This window comes from Stegostoma tigrinum, chromosome 1, assembly GCF_030684315.1.
Source record: "Stegostoma tigrinum isolate sSteTig4 chromosome 1, sSteTig4.hap1, whole genome shotgun sequence".
Lineage (NCBI taxonomy): Eukaryota > Metazoa > Chordata > Chondrichthyes > Orectolobiformes > Stegostomatidae > Stegostoma > Stegostoma tigrinum.
In genome coordinates, this window is record NC_081354.1 from 64,148,060 (window position 1) to 64,173,651 (window position 25,592).

Consider the following 25,592-nt stretch of genomic DNA (forward strand, 5'->3'; position numbering starts at 1 on the left):
TCCAGTTAATAAACACAGTATAATACAGAAGGAAGTAATTCTTTTCCTCTGCTATCACATTTCTGCCAAAGGTCTTCTCCTCTTTTATGTGCTTTGTAGAAAAAAAACATGTTTGCTCCAGAAAAGGAGCAACATTGCTTTTGGAAAAATGAGTTTCAGAAGATTCTACTGTTTTCTAGAGAAAAGCGAGAAGGTTGAGTAGTCCAACAACAGTGAGACGGAGAAAACATTAAGGCATGCTGCTCATTTTGCTAGCGATTCTTATTTGATAATCCTGAGATTTTCAGACTGAAAAATGAAACATTAAATTTTAATTGTAATGTTTTCTAAAATCACGTGAGGAGTTTCATTGTCACATGGGTTCACGTGTCAAGACTTATCAGAATGATTCAATGTTTATGTCTCTCCAATTGGTGCAAACTGCATTTTGATATGACGTGCAGTACTTGGTTCCCCATTCACTTGTGTATATGTCTGCTGCTGTTATACTGCCTTTTGGAATGCAGGCATTTACATCTTAAGCGCAGCACAATTTAAACAGAGTACTTATTGTAAAGTTCGAAATAGCAGAAAACCTTTTCAAAGAGGAACTAATGTTAAGCCAGTTTTCTTTTCCTTTTCTTGAATTATTCAACAAGTACCATGAGCTGACATGTTCACCCAAGGTACCACCTTTTATTTGTTAAATGCACCTTTACAATATAGCTCTAGTATTGTGTTGTACTGAAGGTGACTTTAGAAAGGTTGGTGTTGTTCTAATGAACACAGTAAACATGGTCGTAGTGGATGGCTCTTGAGGGACTGGTTAAAGAGTGGTTTATCTCAGTTGGGTGGAGTGATTAACTGAGTGAATCTGGTACCGTCTCGAGCCTTACAGTGTGAGGAAGGATTGGTTGGCCAACTCAGTCAATAAAAAGCACAAATGGTATGTAGTCTGTTTGATGACTTGGCTGTCTTCAAGCGTAATTCAGTCAGATCAGTTCTTCCAGTGAAAATTGCTGATTGTTCTGGAGATGGTCAGGATGGATTGATTTCCTTTCAGAAACCCTGGTCTATTGTGTGGGCATCCCTTCAAGATCTCAGCAGGCAAATGGGATTCAAAGCCTTGTATACGGCTTGGAACAAGAGAGGGAGAGGAGACCGAAAGGACTTCAGTTGCTTGTCCTCTGTTTTACTGAGAAAATGTGACCTCAAGCCAACCCTTTTACATGTTTTGTCACGTGATCGTCTCTAACAGGTTGGATCCAAATGAGATAATTATAAGATCATAAGACATAGGGTGGAAGTAAGGCCATTCGGCCCATTGTGTCCACTCCGCCATTTAATCATGGCTGATGGGCATTTCACCTCCACTTCCCTGCACTCTCCGCGTAGCCCTTGATTCCTTGTGAGATCAAGAATTTATCAATCTCCGCCTTGAAGACAGTTTAACGTCCCAGTCTCCACTGCGCTCTGTGGCAATGAATTCCACAGGCCCACCACTCTCTGGCTGAAGAAATGTCTCCTCATTTCTGCTTTAAATTTACCCCGTCTAATTCTAAGGCTGTGCCCACAGATCCTAGTCTCCCCGCCTAACGGAAACATCTTCCCAGCGCCCACACTTTCTAAGCCATACATTACCTTGTAAGTTTCTATTAGATCTCCCCTCAACCTTCTAAACTCTAATGAATACAATCCCAGGATCCTTAGCCGTTCTTCGTATGATAAACCTACCATTCCAGGGATCATCCGTGTGAATCCCTGCTGGACACGCTCCAGTGCCAGTACTTATGCTCTACGAATTTTCTCACTGTTTAGAAAATAGTCCATGCCTGTATTCTTTTTTTCCAAAGTGCACACCTCGCATTTGCTCACATTGAATTCCATCAGCCATTATCTGTGTAATCCAAAGTTAATCGATTACCTCATGTCTGGAAAGCAATCTCAGCCATACTGTGGTTGTCCAATTTGTCTTAATGTTATATCTCCAATTTAAGGTGATTATCTCAATGCTGTGCTTTTCTTATGGGATTAGAGATATGTATTCTTCAAATCTCCAAGAAGTTAATTGTCTTTGCTAGTTTTCCAACTTTATTGTCTCCATTCCAATGGATTTGATATGGAATGTATAATGATGCAAATTGGCATATCCATTCTTTGCTCTGAAGCCACTATTTAGGCTATCATTTTAAAAAGTTTGTTTTTAAATGTTCAAATCATGATTTTAGTTATTAAATGAAATGTTATTATTTGTCATGAGCATATTATCAGGGCATATGAGTGTTGGGAATTGGATGGACACTGTTCTTTTCCTACTTGCTTGTATTGAAACGGTGCCCCAAGACAGAGAGCTCCTTCATCCGTAGCTACAGCAAAGGTTTATGAATTGTGCAGGGACCGTCTATGTTTGAATGATCAATGTGACTCGTATTAGGGAGTGGACAGGATGAGTAGGTGTGATAGTGCAGAAAGATGGCAAAGAATAGCATTTAGCAGTAGATTACCGGGAAAAGTGCACAGTTTTCCTTCTGCAATCAGGAAACAGCAATATGTTATCAATACTTTCAAATATCACAGGAACTCCTTTCATCCTTAAAGTCTTATTAAAATTCATATCAATGTGTATGTAGTACTTCTTGTGTTTCTGTCTGCTAGACATCGTCATCATCTCTGTCCACCAGCTGTTTTCTTGTATGACAAGTACTGTGCAAATTCAATCTGCTGTTAAGAAAGGGTGTATGAGCCCAGAAGAATGTTTAGTGATTTTTCTTTACATTCACTCAGGTGACGTAGGCATTGCTGGCTCAGCCAGCATTTATTTTTCATCCATAATTGCCCAGAGGAAGGTAATAATCAACCACATTGCAGAGTCTGGAACCACATGCTTTGGTGGGAAATGAGCCATGACCCAAAGCATTAGTCTCTGCCTCTGAATTACTAGTCTAGTGGCATTATCAGTATGAAATTTGTTTCATGTATCATAGCATCAGGCAAAAGGAAAAAAAATCAATACATCAGACTGTGTTATAATGTAGCAATAATTGTTCTTTTGGTCTTGCTGGGGGCAAAAAAAGGACTTACTGTCAAAGCGTTTTTGTCTTGCAATAATCGGGACAGAGCCACAAGATAATCTGATTCAGAGGGAACAACATTTTATACTGCATGAGAAGTACTCTCCTTTCCTTTACAAACAGAATGAAGGTGTCCTTGCTTTGCACCTTTTTTCACCTGAACAAAATCTTTAGAAAGACCCATTCCTGATGCATTGTCTTTGATAATGCACTGACCAGTCAGAGTCTACTTGCCTGGAACAATTACAGGAATTACTGCAGAAAACTTAGCAGGTCTGACAACATCAGTGGAGAGAAAGCAGAGTTAATGTTAATTCAGCTCAACTCAGCATTTTTACAGTATTGATTTTCTTACAGGCTTCCTTTTACGTAGTTTACTAATGTTGCAACACAGGTTTGTTTCATATTAACCCTGAGAGTGCTGTAAATGCACGAATGAAAAAGCAACAGTTTCAGATGGAAGCTACATGAGAGTAATCATATTGTATTAGTTTTAACTGACATTGTATCACTATAGCAACCACATACTGGTAGAAAAACTGCAACTGCTTGACAGCAGCTGTTGAAGGAAGATGTTAAAGGCAGCTCAATAAGTGAAAGAAGAATAGAAAAACCTGACTGGGAATGAAAGAGCTATCAACAGTTCTCTTAAAGTAGCACAACACATGATTCCATTGATAAACATGAAGCGACGAGGCTAGTGGGAAGTCAACCAGAAATTGAGGTAAGATGAATATAGAGATCTTCAGAAAAAATTGTCTCATTACCCAAGAGGATAATATAATTTGAGTGTTAGGTAGCTTCATCATGCAATTTTTTTTAAATTTTGAGAATCTTTGTAACACTGCGCATATAATGATTTGGGCAAGTCTTGTTCCATTATGTCCTTGTCAGTTATTGCTTAACAGGAAGTACATTCCAACAATTGAATATTTTCTTTTATTTCTCAGGTTTTGGAGTAGATATATAGCTTGGGTTGTGGTTGTTGTGGTTGGCTGGCTTGCCGAGCTGGTTTGTTGCTCTTGGGCAGCCGTTTCCTTAGCCTACTGGGTAACATCATCGGTGCAGCCTCCGATGAAACGCCATTGTGTTTTCCCGCCTGGATTTTAAACTCTGCAGTCCATTGAGCTGGATTATCTCACTTCCGGTTTTCCTTCGTAGTGCAGTGTATATGGGGTCGAGTTCTATGTGTTTGTGCTCCCCCTGCATAAACATTCCACTACAAAGGAAAACCGGAAGTGAGATAATCCAGCTCAATGGACTGCAGAGTTTAAAATCCAGGCGGGAAAACACAATGGCGTTTCATCGGAGGGCTGCACTGATGATATCCAGCAGGGTAATGAAACGGCTGCAGAACAATGAACCAGCTCGGTGAGCCAACCAACCACAACATTTTCTTTTATTGTTTTACAGAATGTGGGCATTTTTGACTTGGCTGGCATTTGTAAATCAATCTTAAATTATTATTTACAAAAAGGCAGCACTTTGTTCTCTACCTAAGTAATATTTACGTCCATATGTTAGAGACAACGTATTAAACTGGGCAAAGAAGAGCATTCTTCTGTTCATAATGTGTTTCTGGCATGAATTTTTCTCCCTCTTCTTTTTATAAAGTTTTTGGTTATTCTCTGCCATTATTGAGATTGTGTCCAATATTCTGACCTCCCATTTATCTTAACAATTTTTTTAAAAAATAACTTCTTCCATTCTGTCCCTTGGAGTGTTTGTTTGTTGTTGGAATGTATCCATTCTGTGCATTCTAAAAGTTCTTAAATTATCTGCCATTTCACCTCTGTTGACTTATCTCCTAACCTAATTTGTTAGTTCACATTAACTAGCTCTGCTTCATGGTCCCATATTGCCATTACTAAGTTTAAAATACTATTCTTGGACCTACTCTTCTCCCCTTCAAAGTGAATATGAAGTTCAATCATATAACAATTACAACTGGTTTGAGTCACTGACGCTGTGAAGTCATTCATTAGCCCTATTTCATTGCACAATGCCAGGCTTGCAGTCTGTTTGTTTCCAAAAGTTGTTCTAAGAAACTATCTGAAAATATTCTGAAATCCACATCTATATGCTGTATTTGCCCAGGTGATTTTTCCAGTCAATATGCAGATTAAAATATGCCATGACTACAACAGTCCCCCTTTTAACCAGCACCCTTTCCTTCCTTTCTACTCCATCCTGTTTGGGCGGTTACTGTTAAGAGGGCTTTACACCATTTTCAGAAGATTTTTTGGCTTTATAATTTCTTATCTCTACACAAGCCTTTTCTACACACACAATTTGCCAAAACTGACCATTGCATTGACAATTTACCAGATTGCGATTAATGCAATCAAGAAGCTTTTTCTCCCTTGATGTTAAGAATTTTAAACCTCTTGGGGTTCTGACCCTTCATGTAATTTGTGGTAGATTGGAATTCTGCCCTTTCCCTAACCCTGAACTGATTCAAATCAGGGATCTTGATTTCAAATACCAGGTTAATGTGCATTGTCCATGTGTGTCATTCAGTGATTTAAGTCTGTACCTTCTGAACCAATTGGGAGTCTGTCTAGTAATTAATAGAATGACCCTGTTGCTGTATTGTTTGTGTGGTGGAATATCGGAAATGTTAGAGGTGTCAGTTGTGAAACCTAACTGGAATGAATTGCATCAGATAGCAAGAACTGCAGATGCTGGAGAACCTGAGATAACAAGGTGTCGACCTGGATGAACACTGCAGGCCAAGCAGCATCAGAGGAGCAGGAAGGCTTACATTTCAGGCCTAGACCGCTGATGCTGCTTGGCCTGTATTTTCACCCAGCTCTACACCTTGTTATTTCTGGAATGAATTGCAGGCCCTTATAAAATCTGTGTGTGTGTGACAAATGGTGCAATACAACCCCATTAGTTTTCTGATGACCTGCTTAGAGTAGAATTAACACCATTTAATCACTGAAATGTTTTATTATAAAATTATATTCTGCCTCAAACTGGTTTGCAACCGTATCCAGCAATGAAAACATCAAATTGAATAGCTTTTGGGCACTTAACTGGAGGAATTATGTCTATTCTTGTCTTACCCTGCCAGTGTTAACCAGCACGTTTCGTAACATTTTATTTACCACCAAGAATCATATTAACTGTACAGATAATATTTCAGGAGCATTGCATCAATATGAATTTATTGTGAAGACCTAACTGTATTTTGTCTACATTATTGACAGTCATCTTCCTTTTCGAAAGGTCATGTTTAAGATATCTGGAATTTGTAATTAATGAGTCACAACTTGTTGCTATGGAAATCTGTCCACAATGTATTGATGTAGTAAATTTGACTTGCTCAGTGTGCTGTTGGAATTTTCAAAGACAGTAGTTGAAAGGAAAGTGGAAGAAATAAATACAAAATGCCTGTGATAGCTTTTCTACTGGCTTTGCTGGAGTACAGCTGTGGATAGTACAGGATTGAATGTTTGCTTGTGTTTTGCTGATCTGTGGTGTGCTGTTACTTTTGAAACAAAGATGCAGAATTTTAGAATAGACTTGGACATATGACATTTTGTTATGTCTGCTGCTCTCTGTCTTGCTCATAACGATGTAGTTGGGCAGGTAGTTTGAGCTGTAGTAATGATTTTCCTGATTTATAATTATCATGGGGAGCATTCCTTAAGAATGAATGCAATATTGTTTTAAATTTAGTGGTGTTTGGAAAAATTAGTATTGTATTCCTTTGCATTGCCCCAACAATAAAAACATTCATTTATCGAGTAAGGTTTTGAAATGATTTTATCACAGAAATCCCTGGTATGTAAACAAGAAGTCTCTGTGGCAGCACAGTACTTCCAATGATCCTAGAACATGTATTAAATGAAATGACATTTCAAACATTGGGCTCTCTTCAGGCAGAATATGTGGGAGAGGAAAAGAATGAATGGCGCCTGAAGAAACTCTTTGTCCCATGTCTAATGACACGAGGTCAACAAGATACATGCTTACCATCAACAATTTTTCCTTTTAACTCCTCCTATAAACTAAAGGGGTAGTTATGGACACCTACGTGGGTCCAAACTATGCTTGTCTTGTAGGATAGGTGGAACAGTCCCTCTTTTGTAGTTACTCTGATACCACCCCTCACCTACCCTACACTACACTACACTGATGACTGTTATAGTGCTGCGTTATGCTCCCATGAGAGCTTGACCAGTTCATGAACTTTATTGATGCCTTTCAGCCCAACTTCAAATTCACCTGAACCATCTCTGACACCTCTCTCCCCTTCCTAAACCTCTCCACCTCCATCTCCCGTCAGCATCTCAGCCCTGATTTCTATTTCAAACCCACGACTCCCATAACCGCCTTAACTGCACCTCTTCTCACCCACCCTCCTATAAGAATGTGATCCCATACTCCCAATTCTTCCATGTCCACTCCCAAGATGGAGCGTTCCAATCCCAGATGTCCTCCTATTTCAAGGACCATAACTTTCTCCCTCTGGTGAGTCAAATGCCCTCAACCACATCTCTTGTATTTCCCACACTTCTGCCCTCAAAACCCCTCTCCCCAGCAAAAATAAGGACAGGGTCCTCATGTACCACCCCACCAACCTCTGTATCCAGCGCATCATCATCCTCCATGTTTGCCACTCACAATCCAACCCCACCACCAAAGAGATACTTCAGTCCCCACCCCTACCTGCCTTTCGTAGGGGCCGCTCCCTCCACGACTACCTTGTTTGCTCCACACTCCCCACCAAACCTGGCACCTTTCCCTTCAACAGCAGGAGGTGCTACACCTGTCCCTACACCTCCCCTTTCATCTCCATCCAAGACTCCAAACAATCTCTCCAAATCTAATAGGGATTCACCTGTACATCCTCCAACCAGGTCAACTGTATTCATTGCTCCCAATTGTGGTCTCCTGTACATCAGTGAGATGAAGCATAGACTCAGAGACAGACTTGCGGAGCATTTGCGCTTTGTACGCTATAATTAACAGCATCTTCCAGTCGAGAACCATTTCTACTCCCCCCCCCCCCCCCACTCGCTGGGTGTCATGTCCATCCTGCCCTCCTCCAGTGTTACAATGATGCCACACGTAAACTGGAGGAACAACATCTCATATTCTGCTTTGGGAGCATTTACAGACTGATGACCTCCAACATTAGAATTTACCAATTTTAAAATCTCCCTCTCATTCCCACTTCCCTGATCTGACACAACCTGTCCATCTTTTTTTTTCTCACCTATTGCCAAAAACCCCTACCTGCATCCCATCTACCTTGCCCCAGCCAAACCCCATCTCCCTCTATTTATTTCTGAGCTCCCTTCCTCTTTCCCTAGTCCTGATGAAGGGTGTAAACCCAAAATGTCAACTTTTCTACTCTTCTGCTGCCTGACCTCCTGTGTTCCTCCTACTCCACACTGTATTGCCTTTGACATCACCTTCTGCAATTCTTGCTATCTCCAAGATTCATGCTTACATCTGTTTTTGTGGCTAATTTTCTTTTTGGAACAGGCCTGGCCTGTTACCAAAGACCGTAGCTGAGGGAAGTGGCTCCACATCATCTATGGCTGACCAGGAGAGACACCTGCCTTTTTATACTTGTAAGGATTTGACAGGTTGATGGTCAATTTGTTTTGGTCATGTTATAAACACAACTTTCTCAAACATGCAGTCTTGGATTTAGACTCTAACTCAAAGCCTCTAAGTCAGAGATAGAGACATTATCCACTACACTGCAAGACCTACACTTCCTGAAGAAAAACAATGATAAATAGAGCATCCTTTGCTATTTGTGCACTAAACAAAATGGTGTTAATTATAGTCATGTAGGTTATGGATTAAAATTTTCTCGTTCAGGAAATGTTTTCCTGTGAGATTTTCTTGGGGTGACATCCAAGTTCACTTGATTGCCTTCTGTGAAAATCCAAGAAAATTCCATTTTTCTACATAATGTTTTAGCAAGTTCTAAATATTGAATAAAACATAGGCTTATTTCAAGATGAAAGATTCCTTAATACAGATAAATTTGTTTTGTTTTAACATAGCCCCTATTAAACTGAAAAGAGCTGGAAGAAATATTTATGTAAGACAACATAGTACTCATTCTCATTAATTATTGAGTGAAGAATATCAATGTAAGCATTGACCATCTACTTCTCTTATCAATTTATTGATTTTTGAGGTCATACAATATAAACTATTGGATTTCATGGCAGCACATGAAGTGCAGTTACTTAAATTTACTCCCAGTATTGTGCACTTTATCCAGAAGTGCAAAATATAGTTGAAAAAATAACTCCAAAGACTAGCATTTTCTGCCAATTAATTTAGTGGGGTCAGTTACATGCTTGCTATAATTTAAGGTTCTCTGAAGTAAATGGCAGTTGTGAATATTCCTAGTTTGTCATACTTCAGGATGTGATTTTTTGGATTCTTTAAGGCAAAGCCATGGAACTTCCATGTCCAGACAGCATACTGCTGCATTAGTGCCTCAGAGACAAATTTCCATTCGGGTCAGCTGAGTATTTCAAAGGCATAGAATGTACTTTGATTTGGGGATTTCACTTTCAAAAACCAAGAGTGGCTTTGTAGCACCCCACTGATGGAACTGCCCAAGTCTGAAGTATGTGTCTGCCAGATATGGGCTGCAACAGGTGCTGCAGGAACGAACACATCTGGAGAAAGATCTACCAGTCACATTCCTTGTCTTGTATAGACATTACGAGGAGCCAGAAGTAAGATTTCTACACCAGTAAGTTCAGAACATATGAAATCATTGAAACCCACCAATGTCGAAGATGTTGTTACTAAACGCCAGCTACAAAACACAGATAAAAATCAAACCCAGCGTATTAATTGAAGTGGCTCGACCTGAAATCCCAGTCATGTTTGAAACCGTTGGGCATTGAACAGTTTTTAATTATGTAACTTTGATTCTTTTAGTCAGTATTTTTAACAGTAGATAAAACATACCACAAGCAGCTGCAGGCTTAGCTAAGGATCCAATCTCTTTCTATCTTTATCTGAAAGCTGAATTCTGGAAAGACTCTTGTGTTTCACTTGCAAAGTGAACTGATTTTTTTTGAGTTTACAACAGCTGCCCATTCACCAGTAATTTGACTTCATCTGAGCTCCTGTGAAAAGTACTTTTTATAATGCCAACTAGGACCTCCACTGGCCAATGACTTAACCAATTTATCTAGTTCATATGAACTAATGTTAATTTCTTTGATTTATATACTTTGTGTAATTTCTTCTTTCCTTTCTTGCTCCTTCTTGGATGTATGTGTTGTGAAGCATTCCCCTCTGTTTTGAATGCAATAATAAAAATTTAAATCCAGAAGTTGTTGTGGGTCATTTTTAACTTTTTCACAAACAGCATCGAGGGAACCATACCTCTAGCTATTCTTAAAAGGGAAAAGGAAAGTAAGAGTAGATAATAAATACGACCTATGTTGACAGAAGTCGACAGCAATAAATGAATAATGACTTTATATCTCATTGTGTCCATAAAACCTGGTGAAGCTCTAACATTAGGATGTTCATACTAAACAGTAGCAGCAGTATGGAATATATAGAGCAAAGTGATCCCGTAACCAGTGGATCAAATCGAAGCTCTTCTATCCTACCACATCAAACTGGGATGGTAGTGGTCAATTAAACAACAGAAGAGAAACCTGCATAAATCGGCATATACTCAATAATGTGGGAGCCCAGCATGTCAGCCCAAAAAGACCAGATTAAAAAATTTGCAACCTTCAGCAAGAAATGCCAAACGGTTTATCTGACTCACTCTCTTAGTGAGGTTCCCAGCATCACAGATGCCAGTCTTCTGGCAATTTACATTGTGCATGGTATTGCAGAAGCTGACATCACTAAATGCAGTTGTTTTTCCAGAATATGCAAGAAAATGAAACAGGTATACACTATGCTACTTTTGCTACTTCTCTGTTTCTAATGAGCTTAATTCTTGTGATTTGATTCAATGGGTCAGATTTTCCCTACCTAAAAGAGACAGTGATGGTTGTTAGAAGGGCATGTTATTGGGTGAGTTGGCCCCAGAGAGAAATGCTCATCCCCTTCAGATCACATTGGAAATTAAGTTCTGGTCGAAGAGGTCAATCTTCCTAACCTGCCACTCATTAGGATCCTTAACTAGTTTAGGGCCACAACAGCCACTGACTCGATCACCCAGCATCCTAGCTGGCAAGAAAAGTTGCATGTCTTCTTTAAAACTGGGAAGGTGGGCCTGCCTACATTTGGCTGGAAAGGGGAAACTTGTTTTGTCCAAATCTGTGAACATGAATGGGGGTGCAGAGGCAGCCAATAAAAGCCATCACCCTGCCCTTGTCACGGATCTCCTGAGCTCCCCATCCTGTGACACTCCCCCTAAGATTCACGCCCAAGAATATAATTTATCTCTGGCTGGTCCTGGTCTTTAAGGTTACGCTACAGCCTGGGCCTTCAAGATTTTGTAGCTGCCAGTAACTGCTTGTCTCCAATTGGCTGGCAGCTTTAGGTACTGTGGAGTGGGACTTCTCTCACTTACCATCACCTGATGGGTTGAGAAACCTGATGGTGGGCATGTAGCTTGCCTGATCACCTCCCGGTTTGGGGGCATGAGCTCTCTCCTTCAACATTTAAAACTAAAAATGGAAACTCCCAGCCAATATGAAATAATGGCTACCTACTTTATAGACTCTACTTGCTTTGAATAACATCTATTGCTACACAATTACTTAGGCTACACAATACAAACAAGCCATTATGTTCACATCTTCCTTCATGAGAAAGGGAATTGGCTAACTTGTAGAAGGCAAAGTTGGGATAAGGAGACATTTCGGGAGGGCAGCCTGTACCCAGTGGAGTGCCCCAGGGTTCGATGCTGGGGCCACATTTATTTACAAAGTGGATTAATGACTTGGATGAGAAAAGTGAAAGCACTACAGTCATGTTTACAGATGGCCCATAAAAATAGTTCGCGATGCAAGCGGTGAGGAAGACACAGTCTGCACAGCGATTTATAGACCAGTTCAGGAAGTGGTCATAAACGTGGAAGATGGAACATAATTTGAGATAGTGAGGTTGGGACTTAAAGCTAAACCATATTAAAACACAGCTGTGTCTTGATTGAAATCCCTTTATTCTAGCCTAAATTTACATTGAGCTTTCTCATTAAGCAACAATAAACCATAAATTATCTTCCTTTTGACCTGTACCATATGGCATTCTTCTGTTTTACAACCAACCACAATTAAACCTGATATAACCTAGTATTTCTCTTGTTTAATCTGATCTGTAAAACAGTAAACTGATTAATTATTGAAAAAAAAACTCCATCTAACAACCATAGCGAAGCTTGTGTAGTCCTAACCTTGAACATAAACTAGAATGTGGAAAATTGACCAGATCTATCCTGCCTAGAAAAGGACAAATCCAATTCAACCAGTTACTGTTCTATCAGTCTACACAATCATCTGGAAAGCAATGAAAGATGTCATTGACAGTGCTGTCAAAAGCCACTTACTCAGCAATACCCTGTTTATACATTCTCAGTTTAGGCTCCATCAGGACCTCTTGGCTCCAAATCTCTCAACAGACTTGCTCCAAATGAAATAAGGGGAAATGTCTTCATTCAAATGGTCGTGAATCATTGCATATATCAACCCCAAAGGGGATTAGAGGACATGGAGAGTGAATAGGCAGAAAAAGCAGTTGATACAGAAATACGAGCTATGATTTATATTGAGTGATCTTGGCTCGAGCCATGTGATTCATTCCTTTTTCAATGTTCTAATTCCACTGAAAGTGAAATAAAGGAACTCCAAAAATATTGACATTGATGGAAATCGGGGAAAGAATTCTCCACTGGTTGGTATCATGCCTAGCATAATCAGAGATTGTTTTGGATGTTGGAGGTCAACTACTTTCAGAATATCACAATACGAATTTTTCTTGGGTACTATTTTAAGCTCATCTGTCTCCATCAATAACTTTTCTACTGTCATAAACTCAAAAGTTGGGATGTGCATTAATGAATGATCCTGAACACTGCACATTCATGCTTTCTGTACCGCCCCCACCCCCACCTGCTAAAATGCATGCAGCAAGATCTGGAGAGAATTCGGATTTGGGTTGATTAAAATGGTAATTAACATGCATCACACCAAGTGCCAGGTAAAGGTCATAATCAACAAAAGAGAATTTGTCATTCCCTTGATGATTCAACATCATTAGCATCCTACTAAATCATCCACTGTCAACTTCCTGGGGGTTACAAATGACCAGAAACCTAACTGAACCAGCTTTCTAAATAATGCAGCTACAGAACAGGTCAGCGATTGGGAATTCTGTGAATCTATCCCCTGACTTCCCAAAGTTTGTCTCCCATCCACAAGACCCAAATATGGACTGCAATGGATTATTTTCCACTTGCCTGGATGAGTCCAGCTCCAACAAAACTTGAGACAGGATAAAATTACCCACTTGATTGATATACCTTCTACCACCTTAAACATTCCCTTCCTTCACCAGTAGCTGTAATGTGCACTGTCTACGTGATACAGGAGCATGCCAAGTTTCTTTAAGCACCATCTTACATTCGCTACTCATTGTCCTTCGAGGCAGTGGAGGTTGCAAGTTTGTATCAGAACTCCACCACTTTCCCTTCCAAGGCCCACACTATCATGACTTTAGAGCTGTGTTCCTTTCTCTCCCCCAGGTCAAAATCCTAGAGTTTCAAACTTTAACACTTAGCACAGCCAGCTATGAATAGTAATTCAAAAGGTCACCACCACTTTGTCTATCCTAACTGCCCATGATAACAAATGATGGCCATGTTAGCTTGTGGACATCCCATGAGTGAATACAAAGGCAGGTAAGGGTTGAAACAGGGGCTTGGGTGAAAGCACATTTCTGTGCGTTAACAACATTTCTGCCACAGATTTAAGTGATGGGACTGAAAGTCAGGAATTCAGATGAAGAGAATTGTGTGCTGCTAAAAATCAAAGCAAGTTGTATGATCAGTTGGATCTATCTGGATTTGTACCTCAGTGAATTGCTCACATAAAAGCTCGTTCCAATTCGTTGCAATAATGGAGTAAAATTAAATGTCATAAGCAATTTTTAAATTATCGGAAATAGTTTGTTCCAGTGGTAAATGAAAATTGCGCACATTACTGAGCATGTTTTGTCATCATTACAGGCACTTGTCAAATTACTACAGAACGAACATTTCACAGTTCATTTAACAGCTCTTTTGCTTTTGTTCAACTGGGCGATAATGATTGTGTTTCATCAAGATTTATAGGTATTGCATGAGAGCATAAAAGCTCATTTTGTTATTATTTGAAGTTGGAATTCCCCATATGTGGTCATGGTGAGTCAAGCATTTTGTGTTAGGAATGCAGTTTAAAAGTTTATCTCTTAAGCATTGTCATAAATTTATTTGGCTGTCAGATTTCCTTCTTTTAAGTGCCTAATGATAACTGAAACAATGGAAAGGTTAATATAGTGGCTTGAAGGAGCCCACAGTCAAAAGTTTCTAAAATGTTGTTTTAATATAAAAGATCACAATTATTAATGTTGATAAGGATTTGAAAATAATTTGAAATAAAACCATTGTGTAATCTGAATTTTAGAGTGGCTGAAAGCTACCAATAGTGGATTGGTACCTGTTATGCTGATCAGTTTGATTCTCCATTGAAGATGGAAGAGGCTTTGGACGGTGCTATTAGAATTGGTAGTTGGTGGGTCAGAATCAAATCAGAAAGCTTACATTCTTTTCAGAGGAGATATCTTTCAGTTGTCTGGAATGCAATCTTGCCTTTAATTGTTTTTACTTCTGAACAAGTTAACTGCCCAACAGTGTTTGACTATGTCATTGGAATTACTGAGAATGGTTCGGATTTAAAGAGAACATTTATCATTCATTCTGGTCTACACGGAGAATACAAGAACAGATGCAATTAAAATAATGAGGATCTATCAATCAATGGAGCAGAACAAATATCAACTTAAATAGTTGTTTCATCCATATTTTCTCTTCTGAACTTTAAATAAAACACAACAATTAATTTGACAGACTGAAATTTAACTTACTTTTCTTTTGGGCTTCAAATATTTGGAGTGAAATTCAGTCCCAGTCTGAGAAAATCAGTTACTCAAATGTAGTATCTTTATGTTGAGGAAACCCAAAATGCGACTGTTGAAGGTTGACAACTATGATGGATCACCATTGAATAATGGCACCACTCGGAATGATTAATACATCAGACTCAGCACTTAGCCAGATCTCCCTATTTGAGGATTCTTTCGACCATCCTGTTTTGTTGTCATGCTGATGCTATAATCATGCCATAACAACCAAAACGTTCTAGAATAAGTCTGAAATGAGCATAAATGGTATAATGAAGATTTGCAGTGTGCTGACAATGAAATTGTATGCATCTGGAAAAGTTCAGCCAGATGACAGTGGGGAATTCATAAGTTGCTCTTGCGTTGGATAATTGTGGAAACACTGCAAATGCTTTATTGTGGAAGTTTTTTCCAAAAAAAAATAACTGGGTCTCCAGTCATTATTCAGCATGAGTTCTGTTCACAAAAACCTGAAATTGTTTGCTCTCTTTGGATTCTACTAACCATCTGATATGTAAAGCCTAGATATGGTATGTGACCATCTTTGAAAAGGACAGAAGAGTGAGAGAATTGCTATGTTCAGGTGAGATAGGTAAAGGCAAGAAGACAGGAGAAAACAGAACCTTCAGTGCCTTGACAGAAAGGCGATACGGTCTGGTCACAAGAACGTTTTAAACTAGTAAGTGATGGAGAGGATTCATGGGAAGTCAATACAATTTCAAGTAAGAGAAGAGAATTTAAAAAAAGGGTCAGGAATCCTACTTCAAGTATGGCAGTTAAACTTTAAGTATATTAATTAAACTGCAGGAGAGAAATAACAAATAGGTGAATTAAGTACCAGCGCTGAGAGAGAGTTTGTGGTGTGAGGCTGAATAAGAATTCAATATACAAATACATGGAATGTTAGGAATAAATTAAATGAGCTGCAAGCTCAGTTTCAGATTCGAGATTATAATATATGAGCTATTACTGAGATGTCGCCATGGGATGACCAGGATTTGGAGCTAAGTATACCAAGTTATAAAGTTTACAGGATGGACGGAGAAAATGGCAGAGGAGGTGAAGTAGCCTTACTGATTAGAAACAAAATTATAACTTTCTGTCACCATTGAAGTATGAGGGGAATGCATTCAGTGGAAACTATATGGGTGAAATTGAGGAACAGTAAAGGATCTAAAACTGTAATAGGTGTTGTGTATAGCTCCCCGGTGGCAGTTCAGAAGTGCTAGATTATATAATTGCCGAAATCAGACAAATGTGTAGCAAAGCCACATTAAAATCTCCCATTAATACTAAACTTTAGCATTGGCAGAGGCAGACAAGCACCTGTCAGAAAGGTAGTGAATTTTTTTTAAGTGTGCCTAGGATTGTTTCACACAGACAGCAATATGCCTTGGATGCAATAAGGAGACCAGCAATATTGGATTTAGTAATGAACTGCATTTAATTAGGAATCTAATTGTATGTGAATATTTATCAAACGATGATCATAACACAATTGAGTTCAATGTAGTGTGTGAAAACAAAAAGCATGAACCAGAGTTTTGGATTTTAGTAAGCCCGACTTTAATGAGGTAACAGACTGTCCACAATAAACAGGAAAAATCTGCTGAAGGGCAACACAATTGAAGCACAATGGAGGATGTTTAAAGAAGCATTTAACATAATACAAAATCAGTTTATATCCCTAAGAAGTAAAAGCACCACATCACTGTGGGAGTGGCGGGAGGAGGGATCAGCCATGGACAGTTAAAGAAATGAAGGATAGCATAACACAAAAAGAAAGGCTTACAAAAATGCAATAAACAGCACACATCAGCTGAATGAGAAAGATGCAAAGACTAGCAAAGAGTCACAAAGCAGCTTATAAGAGCTACTAAAAGAAACTATGAAAGGAGACTTGCCAAGGGTATCAAAATCAATAAGAAATTCTGTAGTGACAAAAAGTGACAGCGGTGATAATCAATGTTGGCCCACTAAAGACTAAAAATGGGAAAATGGCAGACAATAATTGCTTTGCCTCAGTACCTATAGTAAAAGAAGATAATTTCTTCAGGACTTGCAACAAACTAATATTGGATCAGAAACAGGGACTGAATAAAATTAACATAAGTAAAATATTGGTAATGAGGAAATAACTGGAATTAAAGATGAATTAATCCCCAGGACCTAATGGTTTCCATCAGGGGGCATTCAAGTAAGTAGGAGACCACGTGGTAGACATCCTAGATATAATCTTTGAGTTCCCTAGATACAGGAGTCATATTTTTTTGGATTGGAAAATTGCACAAGCCACTTTGCTGTTTAAGAAGTGTGAAAGAGGAAAACCCAGAATTTATAGACCAGTTGGCTTAACAGTGGTGTTGGGGAAATCCGTGGCATCTATAATCAAGGATGGGGAAACTGATCACCTTGGAAAATTTTTAGCTAATCAGGGAGAGCCAGCGTGGATTTATGATAAGTAGGTCATGCCTGACAAACCTTTGTTGAGGTAGATTAAAGTAATGGACGTGGCATTGTCAATGGATGTTGTTTATTTGTCTTTCAGAATGCATTTGATGAAGTCCCACATAATAAACTGTTAACTAAGGAAGAAGCTCATGGAATTGAGCAAATTTCTGACATAGCTGGGAAATTTGTTGAGTGGCAGTTGACAAAGTAGGGATAATAGGTAGGTACTTAAATTGGCATGAAGTGACCAGTGGTGTCCCACAAGGATTTGTGTTAGGGCCTCTAGTTATCCACAAGATTTATTAATAGCTTGAATATAATGGCATAGAAAGTTTATGAATCTAAATTTGCTGATGATACAGTTAGGTTGCATTGTTGACAGATGACGGCATAAAATTATGAAGGGATAATGATAGACTAAGTGAATGGGCAAAACAGTGACAGGTAGAGTTCAATTCAAGCATGTGTGGGCTTTCCTTTTTCAGATGAGAAAAGGATAGTTCAGGGTACTTTCTAGCTGGCATGAAGTTAAATACAGTAGATGCTCAAAGACACTTCAAAGGTTCATGTACATAGATCTTTAAAATGCCACAAACTGGTGCAGAAAAAAATCAAGAAAGCTGATGGAGTGGTGGTTTTATAATTAGAGGACAGGTGAACAAGGATGTAGAAGCTCTGCAGCTACACAAAACCCTGTTTGGACTCCACTTGGAGTACTGTGAACAGTACCACACCTTGGGTATGATATATTGGCATTGGAGGAAATATAATGTAGGTTTACAAGCATGATACTTGGACTTACGGTGTTAAGTTACATGGAGACATTATACAAATCAGGCCTGTTTTCTCCAGAAATTAGAGGGTTAAAGGGTGATCTGGTCAAAGCCTTCAAGATATTAACAGAAAAGGAAAAACTAGATAAAGTTAAATTATTTCAACTGGTCAGGGAATCCGAAACTGGGGGCCATAGTCTGAGAATTAGGACCATGCCAGTCGGGAAAGAGATTTAATAAAAAATACACGTCTACAATCAAGAGTGGTAGCTATTTGGAACAATATCCCCCAACAGCAGAGGATACTAGATCATTTGTTCAATTTTAAGAATGTAATAGATACATTTTAGAAAAGCAATGTTTTTAAGGGATATGTGCCAAAGGTAGTTACGTGAGGTTAGGCCACAAATCAATCACGATCTCATTGAATGGCAGCGCTGGCTCGAGAGGTTAAATTACTAATTCTTGTTCCTGTGTTCAAAACAATCTCATTATGGTCAAGCTGTTATGAAATTCTGAAGCAACAAACCTGCAATCATTTCTATTATTTGGCCCGTAAATGTGTCACTGGTAATACTGGGTAAGACTACCTCAGATAGTAACAAGTGACATGAAATCAATTTAAGGTTTAATATTCAAAAATATTGACAAATACTTCAGCAAGTGAATAACACCGACCTTGTTGTGATGATGCTTTAATTCCTCCGAGCCTGGATTGCTCCATTTTTCTTTCAGAAACTTCATTCCTAATTTTTCCCTTTTGCAGCATCTGTGCCTCTCTTCTCATTTTTGCTTTTGCAATATTAGCTAATTATTTGAAAATAATAGCTTAACCTCCCTCCAAACTCGGGGAGGGGTCAGAATGGCTTTACATATGCTGCACTGCATGTGCTCTTGGAATTGTAAGAAATCAGTTTAATTAAGAGGAGCCTATGTCTTTTAAAAGCTTCATTTCTTTCTTTTTAATGTTTAATTTCTTATTTCTACGACTTGTCTATATGTGTCATACAGATTCACTTAATCTGTTATTCACTTAACAGATTCGTGAAATGCATACTTAAGTAATACTTTAAATGAACGCTGCTTGCAAAATTTTGTGAAAGTGCAGGATATTTGTGTATTTACTTGGATTTATTGTGGAAGTGGTATCTTGTTTAATTTATTCTGAGAACTAAAATTAAACACTGAAATTGGATGGTAACCTCCACGTCAATGCAGTAATGTTCCTGCACTATTCACTGGGGATGAGCGTTTGAATTTTTGCTTTGGAAGATAGTTTGTCTATTCAAAAAAGCCAAGGCAAAGAACAGTCCTGACAGCCCAGAATTTACTTCTGTCTTTCCTTGATTAATCAAGGAACAGAAGTGTATTTTCTTATTTAGACTTTATCAAATGCAAATTTGCTACTGTACTGGCAACGACTGTTGACATAACACACAAGCACAACATATGCTTGTCAGTATAATTCCTAATCCACAGCAACACTGAAGACTAATATTGAACATCAATAGATCCATGGCCATACATGTTGAAAATTTCATATCTCCCTGTTGACCTCTTGTTCCCCTTCTCCAAAACTACGTACAGTTCCATGAAAATTGAAATACATAGTTCCCTATCATGGTATGTTTAGCATAAGCTTGTGACCAGCCTGCAAACACCTAAAGTACATAAGATGCTCAAACCATCAGGTCATCAATAGGCGGACAGTCCTCACGAGGTCACTAAAGATTAACGATTTCATGTTTAAGGAATGTAGAACGATACTCTGTTCCTCAACAATTCATCCAAGAATCAATTCTACAAAAAGAGTTTTGTCTAAAGTACATTGAATGCTGTTATCAGAGCTACAACTACAAAATTAAAATCAACAAGACCTGGAAAACTCCAGTCTTTGTAAGTAAGTCCAAGTCTTAAAATTCTGACCCCTCTGGGTTTTCAGTTTGGTCAGACGCTCATCCCGACCAGTCATGGAAGGTTGCTTATTGATAAAATGTCACTTTGCAGCAGTTTGAACCACAGGAATTGAAAAGCTCCTGTTATTTGCTTGCTAATATTATAATACCACACTGCATTGCCAATGATTTCCTTTCTTACACCATGACTCTTCTTTTCTTAATTCCCACATGACAGCAAGGTGGGAGTGAAATCCCAGCCCCTCCCCGGGAGAGGTTGTTACGTCACAGGGTAACTTTCCAGGATCAGATGGTCCCAAGTCGTCAGGAGGTAAAGGCTTAATAAGCACGTACTTGTAGTGCTTGAGTTCTGTCATAAACTCGAAAGGAATCTTGAGATCTGAATTACAAGAAGTCATGCTTTGCCTGTCCATGTAAAAGAAAATCACACCGGCATTATTAACAGCTTTGCCCAAGCAGTAACAAAGTTTCCATTTTATAATTAAATGAGTGCATCTTGTGGCTTGAAATCCCTGCAGAACTGTCATTTGCATGTAATTAATCATATCTCTGAATATTGCATTTCAGCAAAGCAAATTGCTCTCATAAAAATCTTGATGGTTTTGCATAAAGATGAAACATAGTAAATCTTTGAAAAAATTAATAATGCTAGTGAATGAACAACTTCCATGTATAAAGTTCTTTTACAAAACTGGTACGATGGCAAATATTATTGTATTACAAAATTGAAACTGTCTTGTATTGAAGAGTTTTTAAAGAGGTACTTTCATTTTTTTTAAGAAAATGAAAGGGAGGCATTGGTACATGTCCAGTTTACTAAAATGTGATTTTCAGAAATCTTCTTCAAAAATTGAAATAATAATGAGCTATCTGGCTTTCCATTTGCAGGTATCACTGTATTTTGAGACTATGCACGGGAAGTTGATTCTACAAATTGCAGGAGGCTCCTCAAGTGATTCTGGAGCTATCCCTATAGGGAGGGAAGCCAAAAATAGGGTGCACGGCAATGTCTGAGTTTCCTCTGACTTGGAGAAAGCAACCCCTGAGTTAAGTGCAGTTTGCTAGGGTTTGTCCGTTTGGGCATCCTCCGCTTTCTTTGATTTCTACTGTATACAATCCTGATAGGTCACTGGGCTGATATCTGCTGGAAGTGTCAAGGTGCTACAGGTGCCTTTCTATGTAATTACTGATCCAGTTTGCTTGCTCCATCCCCACCTTTTGTGTCAGATATTTCCACTGTCCTTCACGTTTCAATTGGTCTCCACAACTCTCTGCTGTTGTGCCGTTATTCCATATACCCTAATGGTTTTGTCAAACCTGGCTTCATTCCTCCACAGCTTTTAATCTTTCAGTCCTTTTCTCCTTCTTTGCACTCTGGCCAATTTTGCTGATTGAGGTCAAGAAATGGAAAGAAAAACTTGGCTCAGGTCCTGCCATTAAATTCAACGGAATGTGAGGGCATCCACACAGCAGCTCCTATCTTTTGTAGTTGTTGTCTTCCTTCATGGATTTCAGATAAGCATGGGACCTCTTTTTTTTTAATTGTGTGCTATTAATTTGGCTGAGTCTTCAAAGCCACATTCTGTGGAATTTATTATCTGCTGATGATGTCAGGTTAGTTGTACTGAGCTGAGAGCTTATTTGCCTAAGACGGTGCCAACTATTATGACAAAACTAAATATTCACGACAATTCAGAATCATTGAGTTTGTTGTTTCATGAAAGGATTTTTTTTTATTCCTTTATCAGAAGTTACCCAGACCCTGCTATTATCAACAAATCAATATATAACTCAAACAAGTGAATGAAACGTTTTGAGATTAAGAACTACATTGTCAAATCAGTAAGTTGCGGTTGCGAACTTGCTCACTGAGCCTGTGTGTTGGATTGCAGCTGTTTTGTCACCCTGCTAGGTGACAACGTCTGTGCGCCTCTGGTGAACCATCGATATTTCAACCCACTTGTTATTTACATCCTTGGGGTGATTGGTATTACTTCTAGTTCTGTTCATCAGTGATTTGTATATCAGGTTCAGTTTAATATGTTTGTTAATAGAGTGCCAATTGGAATGCCAGGAATTCCCTGGCATGTATCTGCTTGCCTTGTGTATTTATGGATGTGTTGTGCCAGTTGAATTTGTGTCCTTCCTTGCTTGTGTGTATTGAGACCAGTGAGGATTGGTAGTGTCTCTTGGTGGCTAGTTGGTGTTCGTGTATCCTTTATTGCCAGTTTTCTTCCACTTTGACATATGTGATGTTTCTCTCAGTCCTTGCATGGCATTTTGTATATTACATTTAGTTTTGTTGGTTGTAGGTGTAGGCTCCTTGATGTTTGTAAGTAGCTGTCACAGGGTGGTTGTTGGTTTCTGGACTATGATAATATCTCAAGGTCTAAGTAATCTTGTGGTCATCTCCTAATATGTCTCTGATATATGGTAGGGTGACTAATGTTTCTGGCCATGTCTTGTTGTCTTTCACAGATATAACGGCTGATTGTGCCTTTTGGGTATCCATTACGTTTAGCAATTCTGTGTAAATGTACCTGTTCTGCATTGCGCTATTCCAGGTTGCTGCAGTGTGTCATGCTCATTTGAATAATGTACTGATGCAGCTCTGTTTTTGGGTGTTGGGCAGGTTGTTGGTGTAATTAAGTATCTGGTTTGTATGTGTTGTCATTCTACGTAAGCTAGTCTGGCATTCCCCACTGTTCTGACATTCCACCATTACATCTAGGAAGAGTAGTTGGTTGGTGTTCTCCTCTTTGCGAATTTCCTCCTGGTGAGGATGATGTTTGTGTTGTTTGTGTTATTCCTGTCATGTGCGTTTGATAATCACAAGGATACCATCTACGTTGCAGACCCAGAGTTTGGGTCGGATAATGAGGAATGCTGTTCATTCTGATCTTAGCAGTAGTAGTAATGCAATCAGATATTAACGATCCCATTGGTGTTCTGTTGAGTGGTTTAAATAAATGGCCATTGAAGGTGAAGTGGGTTGTGAGGCACAGATCGGAGGTAGTTTCAGGGTGCTCTCCTTGTTGATCCTGACCGTGCCATGGCGTGTCTGCCTTCCTGATTTTGTCCCTCAGAGTAGCAATTGTCTGTTTGACTGGATCAATGTTTATGGATGTAAATAGTGCTGTTACGTCGAAGGATACCATAATCTCATCCTCTTCTATCCTGGTGTCTTTGATGTTGAGGACTTCTTGTGGGGAGTGTTGTCAACTAAGTACTTCAGTTTCCGTTGTGTACTTAAAAATCTGGCCTGTATGTGTTGCCTTTCTGTGCATGCTAGTCTGGAGTTCCCCATTGTTGTGTTCCAAGAAGACTGCTCAGACTCCTAGGTATCAGGGTAGCCTACAAACCAACAACCAACCTTGTGACAGCTACTGACTAACATAAAGGTCCCCATACTCTGAACCAATAAAACTAATGTAATATACAAAATGCCATGCAAGGACTGTGAGAAACATTACACAGGTCAAACGGGGAAGAAAACTGGCAATAAGAATACACAAATGCCATCTAGCTACCAAGAGACATGATCAATTCTCTCTGGTCACAATACACGTGGACTTAAAAAAAAAAAAAAAACAAATTTGGCTGGGATAACACATTCATAATAGCACAAGCCAAACAGGGATACGCCAGGGAATTCCTGGAGACCTGGCATCCCAACTTGAGCTCCATTAACAAACGTATTGAACTGGACCCATTATACAAACCATTGAAGAACAGATCCGGAGATAATATCAACCACCCCAGCAAACCGAGGCATATCGATAACCAGCGGCACAGAACACCAACCCTTCACCAGAGGCACACTGATCATGTTACCTAGCAGGGTGACAAAATGTCTGTAACCAAATACACCAGCTCGGCGAGCAATTCTATAACTCAACAGTAACCCAAGCTACAAATCTTACAAACTTGAAACCAACAAGTTGAGTTTGTCCTTGTTAAATAAAAATGCCTGCTAAAGAAAGATAGTTCCATTAAAGATCCACCCAGAATTCCACAGTCAGCCAATCTTTTCTATGCTGGCCATCTAAAAAAGCAACTCGCCTCGTGCTGCTCCCTAAAATCTTGCACATTCTTCCTTTATAGATAAAAATCCAAATATCTCTTGAATGCCTCAACTGAACATGCCTCCATCATGGTCTCAGAGAGTGCATTCCAAATCCGATCACTTCCTACATGAAAAGTTTCTTTTCCTCCTCTCCATTGCTTGTATTTCCAAGATGGAAAGTATTTTTCCAGTCAGGCCAGATCCACCCTGATGTTGAATTTTCAAATCAATTTTCTTTTCAACTATTTCTTTCTATTTTCTCATAGCACCAATATCATTAGGATTGAATTTCATTTGTAAACTTTTATTCAATTTCAATTTTTACATGCCATGAATAAAATCTAAACCATGTATCGGGGACGGGATGAGAGAGATGAGTTGCGGGGAATGTGGGAGACACAGCTGAGGGGGTTCTCGATCACTGCAGCGAGGGAAGGTGCGGTCGTTGAAAAGCAAAGACATCAGATGTTCGGGAGTGGAATGCTCATCCTTGGAGCAGCTGCAGCAGAGGTGAAGGAATTGGGAATAGGGGATGATGTTTTTGCAGGAAGGTGGGTGGGAGGAGGTATATTTTAAGTAGCTGTGGGAGTCAGTGAGCTTGAAATGGATATCGGTTTCTATGTGGTTGCCCGAGATGGAGACAGAGGCGCCCAGGAAGGTGAGGAAGTTGTTCGAGAGAGTCCATGTGAATTTAAGGTTGGGGTGGAAGGTGTTGGTGAAGTGGATGAACTGTTTGAGCTCCTCGTGGGAGCACGGGGCGGTGTCGATACAGTCATCAATGTAGCAGGAAGAGGTGGGGTTTAGGGCCAGTTTAGCTATGGAAGAGGGATTGTTTCATGTAACCTACAAAGAGGCAGGCATAGCTTGGGCCCATGCAGGTGCCCATGGCCACCCACTTTGACTGTAGGAAGTGGGAGGAATTGAAAGAGAAGTTGTTGAGGGTGAGGATGAGTTCAGCTAAGCGGATAAGGGTGTTGGTGGAGCGGGACTGGTCAGGCCTGCGGGACAAGAACCGGCGGGCCTTTAGGCCATCTGCATGGGGAACGCAGGTGTATAGGGACAGGACATCCGTGGTAAAAACGAAGTGTTGGGGACAGGGGAATTGGAAGCTCCAGAGGAGCTGGAGGGAGTGGGTGGTGTCATGGACGTAGGTAGGGAGTCCCTGGACCAAGGGGGAGAAAATGGAGTCCAGATAGGTGGCGATAAGTTT

At 39.5% G+C, this 25,592-nt stretch overlaps 1 protein-coding gene across 5 annotated transcripts in view; it reads left to right on the forward strand.

Annotated features, from left to right (window-relative positions):
* The window catches only part of ank2b (ankyrin 2b, neuronal), a 794,414-nt gene that overhangs the window by 248,749 nt on the left and 520,073 nt on the right, over positions 1–25,592 (forward strand). For all 5 annotated transcript variants that reach the window (XM_059645900.1, XM_059645896.1, XM_059645912.1 and 2 more), the window contains exon 2: positions 20,534–20,626. In XM_059645900.1, the coding sequence (XP_059501883.1) occupies positions 20,534–20,626 (93 nt within the window). The remainder of the gene's footprint in view (positions 1–20,533; positions 20,627–25,592) is intronic.